Raw genomic sequence first — 25,000 nt, 5'->3', positions numbered from 1 at the left:
TGTTAGAAGAAAGTCCACCGCGCAACAGCAGGTGCCAGACTTCAATCGTCGTTTTCACGTGGCCACACAGATTGCGTCATCCGTCCCAGAATGAGATCACGCACTACGATGGATGTGTGGAGTATGGGTAAGGTGGGGAGGAAGGCGGGGGATGAGGATGGGACCGTTTAATACTCGTAGTGGCGAAAGACGGTTCCTGTCCCTAGGGTCATTTCTCCTCTATACAATAATAATAATAATAATAATAATAATAATAATAATAATAATAATAATAATAATAATAATAAAACATAGTGATCGTAGTGAAGGGAGTTTGTGTCCCTAGCGTCACTTCTCCTCTATACAATAATAATAATAATAATAATAATAATAATAATAATAATAATAATAATAATAATAATAATAATAATAAAAAACATAGTGATCGTAGTGAAGGGAGTTCGTGTCCCTAGCATCACTTCTCCTCTATACTACAATAATAATAATAATAATAATAATAATAATAATAATAATAATAATAATAATAATAAAAAACACAGTGATCGCAGTGAAGGGAGTGCCTGTCCCTACCATCACTTCTCCTGTCACAGAACATAAAAAGTCTTGACAATGTCCTCATTTTCCTTTCAAGGATATAGAGTTCGGGGAAGGGGAGTGTTAAGCACCACTGTCTTCTACATTACTTAAGTCACCTCCAAATGACATTTCCATGGGCGAACCCCCCAACCCCCAGATGCCCCGTGCCCAACCTGAGTGCACAAGGCTGGTCATGTCAAGTTCCGGTGGCACACCATTTATCTCGCACACTTCCCAAAGTACCAAGGAAGGGAGAGGGTAACAAAACACACAGCAAAAGTCTGTAACTTTAAAACATCTGATCTGATAAGTTTAAATCAGCGAGTATCCAATAGCTAGAAAATTTATAATGAAATACTATGTGCTATTGCTACTGCTACCACTGCTACTAGTGCCAATAATAATAATAATAATAATAATAATAATAATAATAATAATAATAATAATAATAATAATAATAATAATAATATCCCTATTCTGGAACCGTCAACTTATTTCTGTTTGCACTTCACAGGTTAACCCCATCTTTCCCCCTTCTTTCTCTAGTTTCATTCGGATCTGGGCTACCTTGGGGATTAGGTTGCTCGTACAGTCGGCCTGTACACAAAAGAAGTAGAACACGAAGTAAAGAGCATATTTCCGCCTAGGCCAACACCCGAGGAATAATTATTGTTATTCATTAGCATCCGGTAATTGTCGGATCCAGAAAACAAACTTACACTTGAAAGGAAATAACCTCAACCAGACTGTTTTGGAAACGCTATTATTATTATTATTATTATTATTATTATTATTATTAATACAAAACCTACGAACTGACTGGCTGGTTTTAATCTGTATTGTTATCTACAGTAGCCTAACAATGATCCAATCAATGTCTGTATATCTGATAAGCTCCTGTGAAATGTAGGCCCCTGCACTGCCCTGGTGAGAAGACCATCTGATGTTGTCGGCAACAGTAAGACTGGTTTGTGTCCTCTCCAGCATCTCATAGCTGTGATACCAAATAACTTGCAATCAATCAATCAATCTCGAGCCTCTCATATGATGAAGGCCATTCAAAGACGATCATCCTCCTCACAACAGGGTTTGACGCTGAACTTTATCACAATAGAAAAGCCGTTCAAAACAAGCTCATAGACTTGGGCAGAGTGTTCAAGGCCATCAACATTTGCGCCTAACTTGGACAAGAAAACTTTTTACTACGATACATACGCAGGCCACGAGGCACAAGCACAGCACGCACTACAGTAGAGTGCACAGTGCAGGAATATGAACAGCAACTTCTTCATCACTTTCGAAAATACATTTATATGTAAAAATATTTTGCTTCCCTGATATCATGATGATTTCACGAGAGAGAGAGAGAGAGAGAGAGAGAGAGAGAGAGAGAGAGAGAGAGAGAGAGAGAGAGAGAGATTTGTTATGTGGAATTCTGTATAGGTAACCTTAATACCAAGTTACCTCCTTGAAAGCAAAATACCGAGACAGGTCAAAGGTCTTCGTTTACAACGAATCTTTCCACGCTTCCAAGTTCATTGCAATGAAGTGAAAGTTTCCTATGAAAATAATGCATCAAAATAATATTAAGCAAGGTCAATAAACTTTTAACAGATTATCTACAACTGATCACAATGGCCCCGGAAACACGCAAGACAGTACGGTACAGTTTAAGGCTTTTGAGGCGTATCAGGTAGATTGATTCAAGTTATCTCATGAGTCAACAATTCAACCAATACCTCCGAGCGTTTTACTTTCCCACACACGACTTCCTTTACAACGATGAAACTTAACGTTCACACCCGTGTACCCAGAGTCTTATCATACACCGGACTCTCAATCAGACTGTCAATCAAAACGAACCGATAAAATCCATATAATAAACATCTCTTGTATTACATAACTACGAGGAAAATCGATGAGCAAATTAGAAAATTATGAAGTGAAAAATATTGACTTTCCGCACAAATAAACACAAGATTCCTGGACAATCATTAATGACAGACCGCATAAAATTTCACGACAACTATTTACGGTAGCTTTCTTGGAATGTTACAGCGAAGCGGAGGTTATCAATAATAATTCTTAAACACTGATAACATACTCATTAAAGATACCTTTTGCTAGGTTAAAATACATTAAATAGCCTCAACAATAACTAAACAATATAAAAAATACTCGACTATACAATTATGGCAAAAAATGTTAAAGATAAAATCTCGGCGCCGTTGGCACTAAAAAGCGTGTTCTGTACTCTGTAATTACTCGGAAAATAGTCGAGATGGTTCGTAGCTTTGTAAGACACGGTGGGCATTCATACCCGGGCATTTCTTGGCACTTGAGACTCATTCCCTCGTCTTAAGAAATACCCTGGGAAGCATGGCTGTATGCTGTCATGGGCAAGCACTGAAATACCTCGGGATCAGTTCGAACCTTCCACTGCTCTCATTTAATCTCGCCAGTTCTTGGTTCGAAAGGCATTCACTTCCACTTAACTGCATACACGTACACAAACCTTCGCGTAACTGAATACTTCCTATTCACAAGTATTCAAGCTTTGTTGATAAGTCTAAAAATATGGCTTACGGCGTGTAAGCCTTTACTTAACAATGTACAGAACGTGACGGAAACTTACACGTCACTATATCTCAACAAAAATAGAGGAAGCCTACAAACTGAATTTTTGGAAGCGCTGAACTCGTTCAGTCCCGAGGCTTATAATTACCGGCGTTCTTGGCCACTTTCACTCTTATCCTGCGCAAGAGCCAACAAAATTGTGGCAGTGGAGCAAGAGGATTTGCCTAACACTGCTACGTAAGGCATCCACTGACAGTGTCAGAAAGTGACGAATACGGTATTCTGCACGAACGAAAACAGACGAAGGATAATTAAGAAATGTAGACCTCGGAAGGGGATAAAATGACTGTCAAGAGTGTTTCACAAATAAATATCAAATCACATGACTACTTGAAAGTGGCAACCTGTTCAGAACATGTGAAGCACGTGATAACGTGAAGCACGTGATAACATGAGATGCACGTGATGGTTAAAAAATGACACTAGTATTAGTAATAGACTTTTAAGGACAAATAGCTTAAACCTGACTGCAAAATTAGGACTTAAATTTTAAAAAACTCAGCACTAATAGCAAAGGAAGACATTTATTTATTAATGTTAAAATCACAGAGGAAAATTCTAGACAGCATCAAACTCTCACTCTGATTGCTGTTATCGACAGCAGTATGTAACCTCCGACCAACAGCGTCAAATATACTCAAAATGTCACAAGATGACAGAAAGCTATATATTTTAAATGAAACTTAAGGTGGGAAAAAGTACTTGTATTTACGCTTTAAACATATCTGAAGACATAGCTAACAGCAAAGAAACAATCAGGATAAACATGACAGTCTTGTAAAGAATCATGCAAATGAAATAAAGCAATCCCTAATATTATCGCAATTCTTGTAAATTCTGTAATGAATCTGTCCTGAATAACAATCAGCTCCAGGGATCTTTCCTAGATAGTGACCCCCAAAAGGTTTTCGGGGGTCGTTATCAAGGACTAATATTTCTTGGGGGGTCATTTTCTTTACGATATTTACAGTCTTTTGTTTATGGTTTTACGGTCATCCCCAACGGGCTTGTACTAAAAACCCCGCAAAGGTGGATACATACCGGGCCGTCACTATCAGGGAAAGATCCAATTCCAGTCCAGTGACATTTTTTCCCGGGCCTTCAAATCAAGTTCAGCAATGGCTCTGGTTTCTCTACACACATATTAACTGACCGACTTCCAACCCTTATGTTAATACATCAGTATTACTATTACTGCGATTATTTTGTGATGACATTTTCAGATCAGATTTTAAGTTGACGCATTACGCAGTAAGAACACCATACCTGAATGCGACGCATTACGCAGTAAGAACACCATACCTGAATGCAAGTGAATTTGTTCAACAGTAAGTTATTAAAAGTTTAAAGAAATATAAGAATTACTAAAGAGCTCAATATGTGAAAGACCACTTTCAAAGAGAGAATGGCAGATAAGCAATTTCGAACCTTGTCGTTCAGGTAACTATTAATCACTAGACAATTAACAATTAAGCGTGTGCACATCTTAAAACGTCCATATGCAGTAAGAAACCTGCGGGAAAATCTATGAATTCGCATCTCATTAGGAAAATAAAAGAGTCCAACTGACAATTAAACTATGTCCTCTGAACAAACAATGGATATGGCTTACACTAAAGGCTAAGTGCGGTAGTTGTTAAATCTGCACGCCTTCAAGGTTAAAGGTATTGGATGCATTCACGAAAACAAAAACTAAACCTATTTACGAGCGCGCTATTTGCTATGAAATGGGGTTACCCCACATAAAATAAAAACCAATAACAATAAGAATTATGATCAAATGCTGATTCACGTGACTTCTGAACCAACTAGCCTAGCCTTTACACCACTAACTGAACAAGTGACTGGGGTATCCATCAGGAAGGACCAAGAGTGACGTTTCTTTGGGGTAGAGAGATAATTTTATGGATTTGTTTGTTTGTTGACAATTACTGGGTGCCAAATGTATGACAGCAGTTCCACCGCACCAGTCACTTTATAGAGGGATGCAAAGAAATCTCACCAGCAGCAAGCACAAAAGTAGTCCCTACACACATTACATCACACACCTTTATCTTGAAAGCCCTTTTCCGGCTGCACGGATAAAATGCTTCCGTTCCAACATTTTTTTATTTTTTCTGTAAGTCCACCTAGCCAGCACATTTTACAGACCCCCTCTCCACCTTCCTCACAAGACTTCCAAATTATAAGACCTCTTCCACAATTTACCATCTTGAACACCTGTCCCTTTACTTTGTTACAACTTCCTGTGTTTTCTCCAAAAGTTTCTAAGTATACCTTAGTTTCACCAGACCACTGAGCTGATTAACAGCTCTCTTAGGGCTGGCCCGAGGGATTAGACTTATTTTACGTGGCTAAGAACCAATTAGTTACTTAGCAACGGGACCTACAGCTTATTGTGGAATCCGAACCACATTATAGCGAGAAATTAATTTCTATCACCAAAAATAAATTCCTCTAACTCTTCATCAGCCGGTCGGAGACTCGAACTCGAGCCTAGCGAGTGCTAGTCCACAGCTCTGCCGTCTCGCCCAACGAAGAGATCTTTTCTCCAAAAAACAAGTCTCGCCTGCATCTCTTATGAATCACATTTACGCTCATTCAAAACCTAAACTCATCCCCAGCCAATATTCTGACTTTGTTACAACTAAGGGTGGGTTAATACTGCTTTTCAATTCCAGCGTCTAGTTCCTCGTTGGATAGGTCGATATCGTTCTCGGCTAGCACTCTGCTGGGCCTGCGTTCGATTCTCCGGCCGGCCAATGAAGAATTAGAGGAATTTATTTCTGGTGATAGAAATTCATCCCTCGCTATAATGTGGTTCGGATTCCCCAATAAGCTGTAGGTCCCGTTGCTAGGTAACCAATTGGTTCTTAGCCACGTAAAATAAGTCTAATCCTTCGGGCCAGCCCTCTCTAGGAGAGCTGTTGATCAGCTCAGCGGTCTGGTTAAACTAAGGTATACTTAACTTTTTTAATTCCAGCGTCTTACAAGAGCAAGAGCGATCGCCACTTGCCTCCGGTGAAGCAGCTCATTTTCGGTTTTAGCTAACCAGGATTAATAGAGTATTAATCCTGAAGCTAACTGCTGCAGAAGCCATCGATTATTTATTGACTAACATGGCAAATGCATATATGTACAACTTACAAGTACAAATGTATGTATATAGGTGTGTACAGTTGGTAGGCATCATACATATTGTTCCCACTCCACCATCGTTTATGTAAAAAAAAAACGTATATGAAAATATACATATAGTATATGACTGGGCATTTCCCCTTTAATGTGACAGTAGAGCCAAATGTAAGGGGATATTTGTTCAAATGGAAAAGACTAAGAAATTGAATACCAAATAGAAAACAGCAGCAGAGCCACTTCCTTTCAAGCTAATGAAGTGTTGACGAACGCCGTTTATCTATATATATACATATATATATATATATATATATATATATATATATATATATATATATATATATATATATGAATGCACTTACTTAGTCTTGGTTCACGATTGCATATGTACACAGTCATCATACTCCACCACATATCTGTTCAATAACATAATCTGTCACTTAAAATTCAACAAAATTCACTGACATCTGCACGCAGTAGTAATTTCGCAACAGAACCTAAAGATATTTGTTGGTTTAAATTTGTGAAACAACACCAATTTTGTTTCCCCGAGCAAAAGTGTAAACCTGAATGTCTGCTTTTGAAGGAAGGTAGGTTTCAGATGCCTCACTAAAACGACTTGATACATTTCTCCGGTTGTTTAGAGAGAGAGAGAGAGAGAGAGAGAGAGAGAGAGAGAGAGAGAGAGAGAGAGAGAGAGAGAGAGAGAGATTCAACTCAGCGAAGTGGAAGACCAAAAAAGTTGAACAACGGAAGCGGCGGATCTATTTCACACCAAGATTAGAGCATTAATTTTATGTTTCCCTTGCAGTAATTAATTATATTGTTTAAACTTCTATGGAAATGAACTACTATATTATATAGAAATTAAGCAAAGGACGTTAAATCTCTTCTCCAAACCTGACACTTACAGGGATTTCATTTCTTCGCCTTGTAACCAATGACACAAGATAAGTAAATCATTTCATACAAAAGGAGTCTTTCATTTATGATGTAAATTGTAGGCAATGAAAACATTCACGATTCATTTTTCAACAGATGACAAAATCTTGGTCCCAAGAAATCACAACATTTTAAATCCGATTCAACAACAACTCTGAATACCAAGTATTCTATTAGAAACAGGAACACTGAATTCACTAATGCTGCTCACATGACAAAGGTCTATGAGATTACAATACAGTCAGTTTGGCCTAATTTAACTCGTTTCTATAAATTGTTGTTCGCCAATAACGGAGCATCAGAAGATTCTTTACATACAACCAAGGTCTTTTAAATATACTCTGATATATCTAAAGGGCCTTGCATACAACACCTGTGCTGCATATACAGAGTGTTTCGAAATTAGAGCCCCCCCCCCACCTCTACAGCATAAACTAAAATTGATATGGACAAAAACAAAAGTAATTCAGAACAGGAATTTATTTAAGTTTCTCTCTGAGTATCTAATATTTTGTGTGGCTTCCATCTGCCTCCACCACAGCCTGCATTCTTAAGGGGTATGATTTCAGCAAATCGCAAACAAGCTGAGACTCAAACTCCATTTCCCTGAGTACTTCGGTCACCTCTCTTCGCAGGTCGTCGAGGCTTGGTGTACCATCATAGTTCACTGTGCTCGCTTCAGCACGATCCTTTAAGATGCTACCAATGTTTTCACACACATTAGGGTCAGGGGAGCTACCTGGAAATTCACTTGACGAGAAGAAATCGATACCACTGTTTCGAAGCAGCTCCTGTGTCTGAAGAGCCTTGAAACATGGAGCCTTATCATGCAAAAATTTGACTTCTTCAACAGATAACACATTTTCAGGATCTTTGAGGAAAGGAAATACTCCACCAGTAAGCACAGTTTCTCTGAGGTATTCACCATTCCGTGACTGTCCTTTTTCTTTGATGATCCACATTAACCGTTTGGCTGTGAAACAGAGAAAAATTCCCAAACATTCAGGAAATTTCACAACTTGGCGATAGTGCACGTCATCGCTGATATCATCCAACTTTGCAGCCCAAATCAAGTAATTTTTATGATTTGGCTTCCTGACTGTGTAAATGAAGAATTCATCTGATGCAGCAACATGAAGAAAGTCAGCTTCATCCCAATCTTTAAGAAATGAACCACAAAACCATGCACGGTCTTGGGCTTGCTGATAACATGAAATGGCTTGATACCAGATTTTTTCAACTCACGATATACAGCACTATAACTTCTCTTCTTCCCCTTTTTGTTTCTAGTTCAAGCGCCAATTTACGTAAAGACTTTCTTGGTCTACCCACTGCCTCAGCTATGATGTCTTTTGACTCCTGAGAAAGGACTTCAGGCCTTCCAAGATTCTCACTCTTTTTGCGATGACAGTCATATGGATTTTTGTTCCAGTTTCTTTTAACAAAGGATTCATCTCTTTTAATGTATTTAGCTATCCAGGAACGTGAAATGAAGGATGCGCCAGCATCCCTGGCCTCTCTGAAGGTTATAGCCCAGATTCGGTCAATCCATCTGATTTCCTCCGAGTCGTTAGCCATGGCTGTATCTAACTCCGTCACTCAGTCCAGAAATACAAGGTAAAATGAAAAACGGCTTAATAGAAACTTAAAATAATGTACTTGGAGATGGGCTATAGCAGAAAACTTCATAACTTTCTATTCGTTCTGTGGAGGGGGAGGGGGGCTCTAATTTTGAAACACCCGGTAGTACATACCGTACTACAACCAAATAACTTTCTCTCTCTCTCTCTCTCTCTCTCTCTCTCTCTCTCTCTCTCTCTCTCTCTATATATATATATATATATATATATATATATATATATATATATATATATATATATATATATATATATATATATATATATATATATATATATATATATATATATATATATATATATATATATATATATATATATATATATATATATATATATATTATATATTATATATATATATATTATATATATATATACAGTATATATATATATATATATATATATATATATATATATATGAGAGAGAGAGAGAGAGAGAGAGAGAGAGAGAGAGAGAGAGAGAGAGAGAGAGAGAGAGTGTCTCATCAATCACTTTGTACTGTGATCGAAAATGAACTTTTGAGACCTTTTGATGAAGACAACGACTTCACAGACCCGAAAGGAATCCATTATCAATCGATCAATTAAAGAAAAGCTTGCGGAAAGCGATGTATTGTATCCCTGAGCAGGTGCAACCAAACAAGAGAGGTCTCTAAAATAAAGTTAAAACCCTAAAGTCATATCTGCTGTCGTTCAGAATCGCAGTATTTTCAGTGAATCCTCTGCATGAAGCGACCAAGTACACTTGTAAACGGTATCTGACGGCTCCAATCCTTTCAAGTTTGCCAGAGAAATTTGGTAAGGGACATCAAATGAATATTGGCAAATACCGTTCAATTTATGAATCATTACATGAACCAGGAATATTGGAGTATAGCATTTAGGCCAAAGGCCAAGCTCTGGGACCTATGAGGTCATTCAGCGTTCTAAAGGAGATTGAGAGCAAAAAGGTTTGAAAGGTATAACTAAAGGAAAACCTGGCAGTTGCACTATGAATCACTTGTTAGGAGAGGGTGGAAAGTAAGGTGGAAGAAAGGGAATAAGAACAGAGGTACAGTAAAAGGAATGAAGGGGTTGCAGCTAGGGGCCGAAGGGACGCTACTAAGAACCTTAAGCAATGCTTACAGTGCACATAATGAGGTGCACTGATAGCACTACCCCCGTAAGGGTTAAATGAACCTGGGATTCTGATGTTATATAGAACAACCTGCCACCTAAAATGAACAAAACATGACATCAGGATAGAATAATGTAGGAAAAGATATTTGCATAACAAATAACACTATGCGTAAACAACCAATAGCAACAAGTTTACAAAACGAACAAACTGAGCCACTGATTGTGGTAAACTTCCACCAATGAACTGTTGACCTGCAACCGAGGTGGTCACAACGCTCAAAGTTATCCTGATCTGACAGAAAACCTATATGGGGAGGCTACGGTCACCTGGAGATTTTCTTTAATATTTATCATATATACAAAGCATAAATTATGCTTTTACCGGTACTTGTCGCTTCATCACCAATGTACCACAGACATCTGTTATAAGTTTTATTTTAATATATATACTCGTATATACTATATACTGTATATATATATATATATATATATATATATATATATATATATATATATATATATATGTATACATATATATTATATATATACATACACATATTTATATACATATACACAAACATACATAAGTGCGTGGGTGTTCTACGTGCGCGCTCGGGCGACACCGACAGGCAGACAGGGGGGTGGGGGGTGAGCTTTTGACTGCGCGTAACGTTTGGAACCCAAATACAAGTGTGTAGGAGGTACCCTGTAACCAGTCAGGTCGGAAACAACACAAATAAGTCTTCAGTAATACCTAGCATGACAACATGTGTAGCTGCACCATTTGCTACCAATGCCGCACTTGACATTGTCACACAGCTGAGCTGGTGTACTACAGTTCAGACCAAGGAGGTGGAATCGGGTGATTAAACCACCTTGGTTCAGATAAGCATGGACTAGAAAAGAGTACACGCATCTCGCGAAATCTTACGCACAGTCTCGACTCTTTTGGTAAAAAAAAATTCCACCTTTAGACTGAAGAACGCAAAAACAGAAGCCTTTCAAGTTGTGGCGAAAGTGGTCCTCAACGCAAAGAAATTTTGTTGTTGCATCAACTGAAGGAATGGAAAAAGAGATCTTAATTCGCCACACTGACTTCTCTTCCAATTAGATAAGTTTTTGGTACTCGTTGGCAAGAATCTCTCTCTCTCTCTCTCTCTCTCTCTCTCTCTCTCTCTCTCTCTCTCTCTCTCTCTCTCTCTCTCACATACTTTCTAAATCTCATGTATCATGACAATGATTTCCCAGACTCTTTATAAATACGTAAGTTTGCAAAAGACATCTCAGACTAATCTGGCTGAATGGGAAGTGGTAAATACATATTTACTAGATTGAGAGACGTCAATATCCAGACTATATTCTGAGACAATTCCAAGTCATCCAGGACGAAGAGTCTCCTGCTCAAAACGTACCCAGACTCTCCCCTGCTGGTTCCACATACCACCAAAACTTGCTCTCAGCTTCCGCCGACGTGTAACTAAAAACACAAGAAGTAATGCACACGTCTGTCCGTATGTTTCCTTCCATTATAGCTATTTACCCTCGCATGATTTCACAATTTTCATCACTGTTAACTGCATCCCGTTTACATTCATCCTTAGCCAGTTACACAATGAATAATTATTGAAGATACCCATAGTGGTTCTCCTAATCCCTGCTTATACTTTGCCCTATACCTTATCCCCATTTATTATGGAAATGACACCTCCGCCCGACTCTCCACTTTCCCCATAAACCTTCACAGGTCAAGTCAAGGACGGACCCAAAGTCACAACTTCCACTTACTGCCCCTCCTAGCCTTCCTCCCACCCTCCCCCCAAAACACCAACCAGCCATCACAGGTCAGGCACAAGCACACTGCAAGCACACCCAATACGAGTGTCCTCGACCAGTGCCACACTGTCTCGAAACACATATTGATCTCCCGAGCACTGAAAAATCGGCACTCGTATTCGCCTTTAGCACAAGAGGCCTACTAACAAATGCGCTGGCTAGTAACATTCGGCATTGTACAAATCCAGTAGCTACTGGTGCCGTGAGGATCCTGACATTCGCGACGTGGGTTGTCGCTACGAGGATAAACTGCTAGACCTGAGGTTTTCAACCTGGGGGTGGCACGAAGCAACACCTGATCATCAAGCCAAAACAGTCTATAATTCAACATTTAACAGAAATAGTTATAATATCTTTCTAATGCAAGTTACAAATCTATTATGGCGCAGTGCTATTTTTGCACTAAGACATTACGTATGATTAGGGTTACCATACGTCTCGGTTTGGCCGGGACTCGTCCCGGATTTGAGGCCTTGTCCTGGGCGTCCCGGTCAGTCAGAAAAATGTCCCAGAATGTTCAGAACAAGCAGTCAGTCACCCAACAATGTTCCAATGTTCAGTGGGAACGCGTGCAGACGGCGAATTAACAGCGAAAAATCGTGTTTGCCGATAGACTTTGGACCCGTCAGAGCAAAAAGCCCTAACAAATTTGGAAGTAGAAATGAATAGCAAAAAAAAAATCTCGTTTTCAGACAAACTTGTGGCCCGTCAGAGGAAAAAATGTCTAACAGATTTGAAAGGAGGAATAAATAAAAACGTTTAGATAGGTTTGGGACCCGTCATAGTGAATATAGATTCTTTTTGTACTGTCTTTGGATGATGAAAATATGGTAACCCTAGATATTTTTTAATCAAAATTTCAAAGGAGGTCGTCGGTCATATTGAGTTGCTCAAAAGGGGTCGCCGTATGAAAAAGGTTGAAAACCTCTGTGCTAGACGTTGTTGCTGGGCATTTCAAATGTTCCGGTTTCCCGTCATATTTGGTTTCTTACCATATGAAAATATCGAATTGAACGAAAGTACCCTAGTCATGGCTGGGTACATTATATAAATATATATATAGATATAAATACAAATATATACTGGGTATATGCATATATATATTATATGTATATCACTATATTTTATTTTCTATTACGCACACTTGTTATGAAAATGACTTATTGTTCAAGAATGAGACTAACTGACATGAACTCAACCCCTATCTGTTTTTACACATTATATAACAAATATACATACAAAAAAAAAAAAAAAAAAAAAAATATATATATATATATATATATATATATATATATATATATACTATATACTGTATACAGTATATGTTTGTGTGTGTGCGTGTGTGTGGTAACCACGAATAACTAAAAAAATTCAAATCATCACCTCTCAAAGATACTGATATTATTTCAAAGTTATATCGTTTTTATTGCTTTCATAACTTGAACTTTCTTTTACAAGCCATGACAGACGAAAAAATTAACCGTTAAATCATGACAAAACAACATATTCTGTTGATGACCACATATACAAAGAGAGAGAGAGAGAGAGAGAGAGAGAGAGAGAGAGAGAGAGAGAGAGAGAGAGAGAGAGAGAGAGAGAGAGAGAGAGAGGGGGGGGGTTACATAAGCTAAAAATGAAGACATTTAAGAGGCATGTCACTGTCAGGAAGATAGACACATGGAGCAAACTAAAGAGCCAAGCACTAAGGAAACACAGAACGAGTGACCACAGAGTTTCATTAATTACCACACAATTACAACGTAACGACCAGTGCACCTTGTAAAATGATGAGCAAAGTGCACTGGGCAGAATACATTAATATAAAATCAATTTACTTAAAATAACATATCTTTCACACGACCTCCGTGTACGTAATAAGATAAAGGACTCAGGATTCCTTCGTGTCAATATGTAAACGACTGATTTTAAACTTGAGAATTTTAGCGTTAAAAAATTTTCGAATGACAATTATTACTTCAATTAAAATTTGAAATATTTCAGATGTGAATCATATGCAGAGAGCATATATAGAATACAGAACTGAGGCCAATGGTCAAGCACTGGGACCTCTAAGGTCATTCAACGCTGAAACGGATCTTGAGAGTAAAAAGGTTTGAAAGGTGTAACAGGAGGAAAATCTTGCGGTTGCACTATGAGTCAATTGTTAAGAGAGGGTGGAAAGTAAGATGGAAGAAAATATGAATGGAGGCACAGTACAAGGAATGAAAGGGGTTGCAGCTGGGGGTCAAATGGACGCTGCAAAGAACCTTAAGTAATGACTACAGTGCACCGCATGAGATGCACTGACGGAACTACCCCTCCCCCCTACGGGATGAATCATATGTAAACGGATAATGAGTGAGTGACAACAACAGCCATCGACGAAAAACTGCATTACTAGCTGAAACATCTTAGCAAAACAAATATTAATGAAGATATCAAACACATGCTACAAACTGGTACCTATGGCAGGCTTTCAAGGTTACGAGGTCAACCTGAAATAATATTCCTTATGCTGTATTCATTAAAACATGAATCTACATTCGTCATTTCTTCATGTCATTGTACATGTCTGCAAAGCCTCGCGGTTGTAAACGTTCCATGATCAGTTAGGTTCTTCAAGATGAGTTGGACGCAGTCCTGTACAAATAACAGGTTAGACCCAACCCAACTCTCCACTTCCGTTACGATGTGACCTCATAAGTGTATTAGGTGACTGCCTAATTGGCGTGCTTGGTATTCAGTTAACTGCAGTAGGCTGAAGCCAGAGAGAGAGAGAGAGAGAGAGAGAGAGAGAGAGAGAGAGAGAGAGAGAGAGAGAGAGAATCCGATAATAACTAAAAACCCGAGGACCTTGACGTGGTAACTTGGCTGAAACCAATTATAAGATCTCTCTCTCTCTCTCTCTCTCTCTCTCTCTCTCTCTCTCTCTCTCTCTCTCTCTCCCACACACATATATATATATATATATATATATATATATATATATATATATATATATATATATAGCGATTGTTTGGGTTAGCTCCTCAAGTGAATTTGATCCAAAACCAAAACCGGTTTATTGTATAAACTGTTCCTATTAATAATAGCTTGAATAGTTCATATTTTTGTTTTCTGTAATTATTTTGTTGTAACTGTAAATAACTTTGCATTTATTTACTTATTTAACAGAAAGATAGCTTGCTGTTACAGGGCCTGGTCGTTCTAATATATATATATATATATATATATATATATATATATATATATATATATATATATATATATATATATATATATATATATATGCATCGACGATGAGAAGCAGAATCTCATGGAGAGAGGGAATCAAGGCCAAGCACTCTGCTCGTCCGTGTATGGCTTCGGTCTGTGTCACGATCTTGTGTATGAATACTGGCAATCCATAAATAAATGAATAAAAATATAAATATATAAATAAATAAATACAAAGTTATTTACAGTTACAACAAAATAATTATAAGAAACAAAAATAAGAACTATTCAAGCTATTATTAATAGGAACAGTTTATACAATAATGCTAATCAATTGACGGGATACAAAACACCCTGGTTTTGGTTCAAATTCACTTGAGTTAATCCAAACAATCACTATATTCATATATATATATATATATATATATATATATATATATATATATATATATATATGCGTGTTTGTGTGCCTATATATACTGTAGGCCTACGTGGACTTACAGCAGTGACGTACGAAAATTTCTAATTGCGTTCTCCCATCATTGTCACTTCGGGCTGAAAATTTTAATCGTGTAGCTTTAAAAATGTCAATTCTTCTTCATCCTCAACACTATCCTATTCTAAGACACTGGCTGCCTTGATGCGTGTTCTCCAACTACTCCTATCGAGAGCACCTCCCTCCCTTAAACCCGTCACCAAATCCTCCGTTCGCTTTATCATTTTATCTAAACCTATGCTTCCTTCTTGACCTTTGACCCCTACTAGGTACCATCCAAGTACCAAACCCTCTTCACTCCATCTTATTCACTCAGCCTTACCATATGTCCATACCATCTCAATCTCGCATCAGAAATCTTTACCAGCCGGCCAATCCTACTTTCTTCATTTCCCGGCCTCTCGTGCAGCGAAACCCTCAAAATCCGGCTGAGCATCCTCATTTCTATTCGCTCCTGCTTCTGTTGCTTCTTCCTTCTTCATGCCCGTTTCTGAACCGTACATAATCACTGATCTCACTACAGTGTAATATACCTTTATTTTCGGTTTATCTGGTGATTTTATTTACCAACTCAGTTTCCAACAAGCTGTTTTTATCCTATTTTCAACTTCAGCTTCACATCCTCCCTCCTGGCCTAATGTAAACCCTTAGTCTGTTTTAAATCTAGGCCTCTTCTACCTTGCACAAATAACCTCTCCCTTCCCTGCTTGCTGGAACCATAACCTTGCTTTACCCATATTTACCTTTAAACCACCCGAATATGTCAATTATTTCTGGACGAAGCCTGCGAGAAAAAACAGAGTCTATATGAGCTACAACTGTATTACGTAAACTAAATGGAAATCGTCCGAGGTTGGATTAGAACTCAACACGAGATATACTGATAAAAAAAACCTGAGCAATCGACCGATACATTACGAGGAGTTCTAATAACCCTCACTATTACTGGTAACATAAATAAATGCGGTGGAAATGGTTAAAGCCACGACGGAAACCGTTAATTAAGCTGCCCACATCAATGACACTTAACATAATTACAAAAAAGTCAGTCAACAGAGGTCGTCGCAGGAAAACCTGGATTGTTCTGAGCCGTCCCATTCCATGACTAATATGGTCAACTTGGCAATTTACGGTATGTCCATAAATACAAACTGCAGTTTCAGAAAAATCAAACTCAACGAAATAAGTTACACAAATGACTACAATGAACGAATACTAATATAAACTTGGCTAAAACACACCATTTGTTATACGGTTTATATATATATATATATATATATATATATATATATATATATATATATATATACATACACTGTATAATGATGGAAAGAACGCAGGAAAACCATGACTCATATTCTCATATTAACAATGCTATTATCGTGCAATATTCTGAACAAGGATATATCGGCTCCAATAAATCAGACCACTCTTCACATAGTCATCAGCAAATAAATGCAAAAATGTTTGTTAACTAACAACCCCTGTCTAGGGAATTATTGGTATGCTTATAGGCGTTAACTAGCCTTGACTTGTATCAATAGAAAATATCACGTACACAAGACAACTAAATTAAAAATGGGAAGTAACAGTGATTCCTATTCTTCACACACACACACATATATATATGTGTGTGTACATATATAACCCACACACACACACACACACACACACACACACACACACACACACACACACACACACACACACACACACACACACACTCTAGAAACGTTTGCAGGATTTTCTAATGGATAGTTTTGAAAATAAAAACCTGTTCCGTGGTGACAAAATACGGTAGTCCTGGTTAACTTAAAGGGCAATTCGCTTTTTTAAAAATAACTAATTTTTTTTTTAGTAAACTTACAAATTAATTTTAATATTGCTTATTTTTGTAAATCTAACCAAACGGGGCAGAGGTAAAAGCCCAAAACGTCGCCCCCGTTCGCACGCCCTTCCTATATCCATTCACTACCAGTATGTACGGATGCAAATCAAGAGGGGAGGAACCTTTAGGAGGTTGATGTTCCATTTTGAGGTGGGTCACGGTGGAGGCCCTGAGGGAACGGTGCTCTCGTAAATAGCGTGTTCTACAATCTCGCTTTTACTGCATTTGAATTAACAATAAAAGAGGTTGATCGTCATGCCTGTAATAACCTGCATCACTTATAAGTTGGACGTAATCTGTAATGGAGACACCTCCAAGAGATAAGGATAACTCCAACAAGCAAATTTATCAATGAAGTTTTAGCCTAAATTCAAGGACAGTACTCCTACCATCTACTGCTACTCGCACCGCTTACCGTAAACATCTGCGAATAATTTGATCAAGGAGCGGAAGACATAAGAACAAAAGTACAAAACAAGTTCTTACCCTCTTCCCCCTTCCCGTAAAATCACGACCATGAAATAAGTCAACCACCATCCTTTTCCATACACCTGTTTGACGACAGACTACAAGATAATTTTCTCTTCCACTACTCTAAGATAGGGGAAAAACAACTTAACCTTGGTTTATTTTACCTTTGTTTGCTGCCTCATGGCTCACTTCAAAAACCCATCGATTCTCCTGCGCTGCAGTCTCTCCTCGATCTAGAAGTTCTAAGTTACGAATGCTGTCAACACGATAAAACCTCTTCGAAACACGAGACATGATTTTCAGTTATGCCTTTGCAAAGCAGCACACACCCACTTTCAACGTTAGCTGCCGGCACACTATCTCGGGAGAGAGGCATCTGGCGGTTGTGTCCGTAACTGTGCTCTCGGCAGATGGATTGCCAACAGCCGCCAGAAGAATAAGAGTTATTTTTAGAAGGTTTACTTTAAAATGCCATTTTTTTATCAACTTTTCCAAGTATTGAGCTAGTATGTTCACCCTAACTCAGCGGTCAGTGAATGAAAGTCATAATGACGATAAGAGAGCCCAAACTAAAGTAAATCATCCTGTAAGCGTTTGACCTTGGGAGTCTTATCGGACGTCTTAGGGAAGGCAATTTTACTCCTTCGATAAAGCAAAACGCTTCCCGAAATCAATGAAAGACGATTTGGAAACTGTATAATTGCGAGTGCAGACAGCTTTATTATTTTCATTATCACGCCAAGTGCTGTCATTTCGTTGATTTTATATCATCTCCGCAATCATCTAACAGTGACGTAACACGATGATGCCATATCCAGTAGTAACACGTAATACCATACAGGAGTGTTTAGTACATGTTATTAATAGATAATATAATCTACAGTGCAAATGTCATTGATTACCGCTGCAATTTCTTAAGAAACCTGATTCTATTCAGTCAACGAAAATGTACGGTTACTGGCAAGAAAATCTCGTTTGATAACATGTCCTTTTTCCACTATGCAGGCGATATCAGCACATAACGGTACGCATAACGTTTTTTCCTGACCTCGCACAGCCATTGCAAAAGCAAGGTACTTTTGTTCCCAGCGCCGGGTACCAAGCAAACGTTTATCAGTAGCACGTTTATCGGACGTTATCTATAATGCCGATAAGATTATCGAAAAAAAATTGATAACGTGCATGAGCGATGCACGTGTGGTACTTCACGTACCAAATGACGCAGTTATGTCTCCTTTGCATGCAATTGCATTTCGTACGATTTGCTCTTATTAAGGATAAGTACTCGGACCTCACTTTCTTGTTTTTTTTTTTGTTTTTTTTTTTTAGTAATTTATGTTATCATCCTGCGTCATTTCCTGTGTACAGTTTATTTTTATACATTAGTTTCTGCTTGGGTGTAGGAATCAATCGATATCTCAGCAGAACAAGAGATGTTAGCTGATCCACTACTTGTATTTAATGGAAGCATAGACCTTATAAGGTCTCCGGAGGAAGACCATTCTAAATCTAATAAACTGTCAGTTGCGGACACGAATTCTAATTGAACGCTTGTACCACACACACACACACACACACTTGGGGAATGAGAGATGCATAATGATAGAAACTCCCTTATAAAATAGATATAGACAGATGAAACCAAATGTTCACAAGAAAATAAAATGACTAGTTAAACGAAATTATCAGTAACTTGCAGGCAGACAAGGTAGCCCATAGACCTGCAAGCAGACATTACTACTAGTTTTTCATTGCATGTTTGAAGCTAGGCTATCATTTATTCACTTGGCAGACCATTCGCTGCCGCTTTTATGTATAACACAGAAAATTATTATTATTATTATTATTATTATTATTATTATTATTATTATTATTATTATTGAGAGTTGCCATTCTCTCTTCTTTTTAACAAATTGCACTGTACCTGAATTCTATATTGGGATATAGTCTCTAGATGAAAAATTATTATTATTATTATTATTATTATTATTATTATTATTATTATTATTATTATTATTATTATTATTATTAAAAAAACACATAGTAGCATGCGTCTTAAAATAATAAGTCTAATCCTTCGGGCCAGCCCTATGAGAGCTGTTAATCAGCTCAGTGGTCTGGTAAAACTAAGATATACTTAACTTTGTAGAAACAAATCCACAGTTATGTATGTGTACAAATATATGTAGAAATAAAGCTAAAGAGAGAGATTTCGAGAATCTGTACAGATTCTCAAAGCTCCCTCTTTAACTTTATTTCTGAATATATTTGTACACATACATAACTGTGGATTTGCTTATCCATCATCATCATCATCATCATCATCATCATTATTATTATTATTATTATTATTATTATTATTATTATTATTATTATTATTTTTGTTGAATATGATGGCAGCCTTGGTTGCATTAATCTTGTAGACTATTCGTTCAACTCTTCTAATTAGTGTTTTTTCTTCTTCAGTAACAGAGTGAAGTAAAATGCCAAAGTTTATTGCAGGGGTTTTATTTATAAAAATATTTTTATAAATAAAACCCCTGCAATAAACTTTGGCATTTTACTTAATTCTGTTACTGGAGAAGAAAAAAAGACTAATTAGAAGAGTTGAACGAATAGTCTACAAGATTAATGCAACCAAGGCTGCCATCATATTCAACAAATTATTATTATTATTATTATTATTATTATTATTATTATTATTATTATTATTATTATTATTATTATTATTATTATTATGAAATACGGAATAATAGTGGATTAAAACTTCAAGCACTTCGGATATACAAAATAAATGAATGAATGAATTTGGAAGACAAATAAAACCAAAACCCGAAGCTTCAAACTCGCTGTGGCAGCCTGTGGCAAGGTTTCCCAAAGAGCAGAGATCGTAGGAGACCAAGGGAAACCTGGATAAGGACAAAGTTAAGTATGCCTTAGTTTTACCAGACCACTGAGCTGATTAACAGCTCACCTAGGGCTGGCCCAAAGGATTAGACTTATTTTACGTGGCTAAGAACCAATTGGTTACTTAGCAACGGGACCTACAGCTTATTGTGGAATCAGACCCACATTACAGCGAGAAATGAATTTCTATCACCAGAAACAAATTCCTCTAATTCTTCATCAGCCGGCCGGAGACTCGAACTCGGGCCTAGCGAGTGCTAGCCCACAACTCTGTCGACTCGCCCAAAGAGGAACTATGGATAAGGACAACATTCAGGAGAATTCATTGGTGACGGAAAGCATTTCTAGCATGAGTTCTTTGGAATCTTAAGCATCCAGTGTATCCAGATGGTTAGATGAAGGTGGTACCTCGAGCATGATAGCTTATTTATTTGAGCTACTTGGCTATAATGGCGACGTCCTTGCAATGTTATGTACCGAAAGACGATAAGAAGTCTGGCATAGACGGTCACGAACGTGATAAAGATAAACATTGGGTAATTCAGACTGTCATCTTTCAAAGGAAAAATTGTATTAACAGACTATTTTAAGCTACTGAGCGTTTTTCCCAAGCAGCTGGGGGCTTCAGAGAAAACCAAGGCAACAATTGTTACCACATTCGTCTCAGCATCTTTCTTTATGTCCGCTACACTTGGCCATTCTTCTTTTAGCTGATTTTGTTGGGTGAAAGCGTCAGTAAGATTTGGTTTGTTTTGCTTGGTGTGATTCCCCCTGTAGACTGTCTCTCTCTCTCACACACACATACACACACAAACACAAACAATTAGTTACACATTCTCATCTGTACACACACACACACACACACACACATATACTGTATATATATTGTAAGGGCGTCAAATCGTCTCTCTATTCTTGTATTTCGCTCTTCATATGTACATTAATCACGTCGTATATGTTACTTGTTATTATTTCAGATTCTTTATGCATCTCATTGTATGCATCATTGTACGGCCTGTCCGCCGATATATATATCTGCCTTTTACATGTTCTGTAACGCATTATATATGTCTTTTTATGCCTGTTAACAAACACAACTTCTGTATGGACGCAGCAGGGGCCCTCAGGTCGCCCGCTACCCTTCCGTCCGCTTTCCGCATTGTAAACACCTGTCGAGAATAATAAATAATCTGTCTTTCACTTCTGACATTTCGTGAACCTCACAATATATATATATATATATATATATATATATATATATATATATATATATATATATATATATATATATAATATATATATATATATCATACATATATGCATACATATATATATATATATATATATATATATATATATATATATATATATGTGTGTGTGTGTGTGTGTACATATGAGAGTATGTGACTAATTGTTTGTGTTTGCGTGTCTGTGCGTGCTTGTGTGTGTGTGTGTGTGTGAGAGAGAGAGAGAGAGAGAGAGAGAGAGAGAGAGAGAGAGAGAGAGAGTGAAAGAGAAAGGGGAACACACGGCATGAACGCTGGTTCAGTCTACAGAGCGAATCACACCAATCAAAACAACCCAAGTCTTACTCACGCTTTAACCCGACAAAATCAAATAAAAGAAGATTGCTCAAATCCAGCGGACATAAAGAAAGATGCTGAAATGAATGTGGTAACAATTGTTGCCTTGGTATATTGGTCAGTGTCGTGGAATGCCATTCAGATGTCGCGGATTCGCGTCTCCCTCAGGTCGACGAAAAATCTCTGGCTCTGTATCATGATCAGTTACTGCTGCAGTGTGGGGTCTGCGTTGGGAGGTTGAAACAAACATTCTTTGGAAGCTTGAATTTCACGTCAATGGCTCCTGTGTGCGTGCTTGTTCCATGTGAATAGGTTGCATCGCCTGAAATATAATAATAATAAAAAAAGGAATAATTTCAAATGAAAACTATTTTGGTGAAAACATTTCAATTAGTATCCAGATGTTTAATCACAGAAGTATTATTTCTCCATTTTAAACTGATTGCCCATCCCGTTGGCCTCGACCTCAGAACAATGCTAAACGAATGCAGTACAGAGGGATTCGTATAATCCGTCACCAATGCAAAAGTGTTAGATGACAGTTTGACAAGCTTAATTTTTTTGCAGTTTTCTTGTTTCTCTTTCATTTTTTGTTGCTCTACCTTTTCTCTCTCATTTCTTGGTAAGCGTTCTCTCTCCATTTGCATATTTGTAATGTATTCGAAAAATTGTGTACACAAAATATGATTAAGTATTTATCATACTTTCTGAATTCTTCATTTTTAAATTTCAGATTTTAGAAATGTTGCTTTTCTTAAATATTCTACCACAGATAAGACCACCTGGGATGGTCCGATGGTGTGTATATATATATATATATATATATATATATATATATATATATATATATATATATATATATATATATATATATATATATATATATATACATATATATATATATATACATACCAGCGGACCATCCCAGGTGGTCTTATCTGTGGGTAGAATATTTGTAAAAGGCAACATTTCTTAAATCAGAAATTTAAAAATGAAGAATTCAGAAAATATGATAAATACTTAATCACATTGTAAAACATTTTTTGAATACATAACAAATGTGGAAGAAACTAGCAAATAAACAAAGGAAAGTAAAAATATAAAATATAAAAGTTATAAAATGCAGAAACGAAAGACCCTCCAACGCTCCACAGATAAGAAGCTTCTCTAACGATCTACGTTGCTCAAAGACATGGGCGCCTTTCGTTATGCAAAAACCTAACTCAACAAACGACTGAATACTTATATCTAGACCAGGAAAATAATGAAATTCGAAAAAGGAAAAGTTATAGGAGAGTATTGCACAGTTTATCGGTAGATGTAGACAGCGTCGAATAAGTAACTGCTATTCCTACAGAATAAAATTGTGATGGGTTTACACATACTGTACATACATTGTAATATATATATATATATATATATATATATATATATATATATATATATATATATATATATATATATATATATATATATATAGACATACATACAGTATATATATGTATGTATATATGTATATGAATATGTAGTGTCTTCAAAATATAGAAGAATCTTGTTTCTTTTGATCCATTCTGTTAAAATGAATGCATCTCTGCACTTTCATTCCAAAATATGGAGTGCCCCCTGAGCAAGTGGTTGTGCTGATAAGTTGCCTCCTTCACATATAACGTTATAATTATTATTATTATTATAATTATTATTATTATTATTATTATTATTATTATTATTATTATTATTATTATTATTATTATTATTATTATTATTATATCTCTCCTGGATTTTCGCGCAACTGAAACCCGTAAAAAGGAGCTTTTGCCATATTATTATTATTATTATTATTATTATTATTATTATTATTATTATTATTATATATCTCGCCCGAAGGATTTGCTCTGGCAAAAAGAGGTCAGCGTCCCTGTGATGCCAAAATAATATAATCTTACATTAGAGGTCAAAATTGGAGTAAGTAGCAGTTAAAGAAGTTGGACAACAAGGGCAGTTTTCGTCATCTGTCAGAATATACAGCTGTAATATACACACCTTTGTTTATCTTTCAGCAATCCAGGATATTTGGAATATTGTAGTTGTTGTTGTTAGATTTTGCTGACCTTGTAGGAGCAGACATTAATAAATGGCTAAGGACGAATCTCCATATTATTCATATTAGTGTCATTAATTCGTAACTGGAATAACGGCTTGTTCGTGCGCAAGCGCTTGTGCAGTGGCGTGGTTAGTTTAATGCAAGAAACAGCACTCTTAATTGGCGAGTAAAATAAAGATGACACTGGTATGCACAAACATAAAGACACACACACACACACACATATATATATATATATATATATATATATATATATATATATATATATATATATGTGTGTGTGTGTGTGTGTGTGTGTGTGTGTGTGTGTGTGTGTGTGTGTGTGTGTATATATATATATATATATGCGTGTGCTTTTATGTTTGAGCATGTAAGTGTCATCTTTATTCCACTCGCCAATTAAGAGTGCTTTTTTGCATTAAACTAACCTTGCCACTGCACAGGCGCTGTCGCATGAAC

The 25,000-nt window shown here is 36.9% G+C and overlaps 1 protein-coding gene across 4 annotated transcripts in view; it reads right to left on the bottom strand.

Annotated features, from left to right (window-relative positions):
* Positions 1–18,338, bottom strand: part of GlyS (glycogen [starch] synthase) — a 119,302-nt gene extending 100,964 nt beyond the window's left edge. For 2 of the 4 annotated variants that reach the window (XM_067108733.1, XM_067108734.1), the window contains exon 1: positions 18,115–18,325. In XM_067108733.1, coding sequence (XP_066964834.1) covers positions 18,115–18,244 — 130 coding nt within the window. In that variant the 5' untranslated portion in view covers positions 18,245–18,325. Of the gene's footprint in view, positions 1–18,114 lie in introns of all 4 variants that reach the window. The other 2 variants (XM_067108735.1, XM_067108736.1) reach the window with 2 other exon arrangements.
* Between the last annotated feature and the right edge of the window lie 6,662 nt (positions 18,339–25,000).

This window comes from Macrobrachium rosenbergii, chromosome 9, assembly GCF_040412425.1.
Source record: "Macrobrachium rosenbergii isolate ZJJX-2024 chromosome 9, ASM4041242v1, whole genome shotgun sequence".
Classification (NCBI taxonomy): Eukaryota; Metazoa; Arthropoda; class Malacostraca; order Decapoda; family Palaemonidae; genus Macrobrachium; species Macrobrachium rosenbergii.
This window is presented reverse-complemented; position numbering and strand designations above follow the sequence as displayed.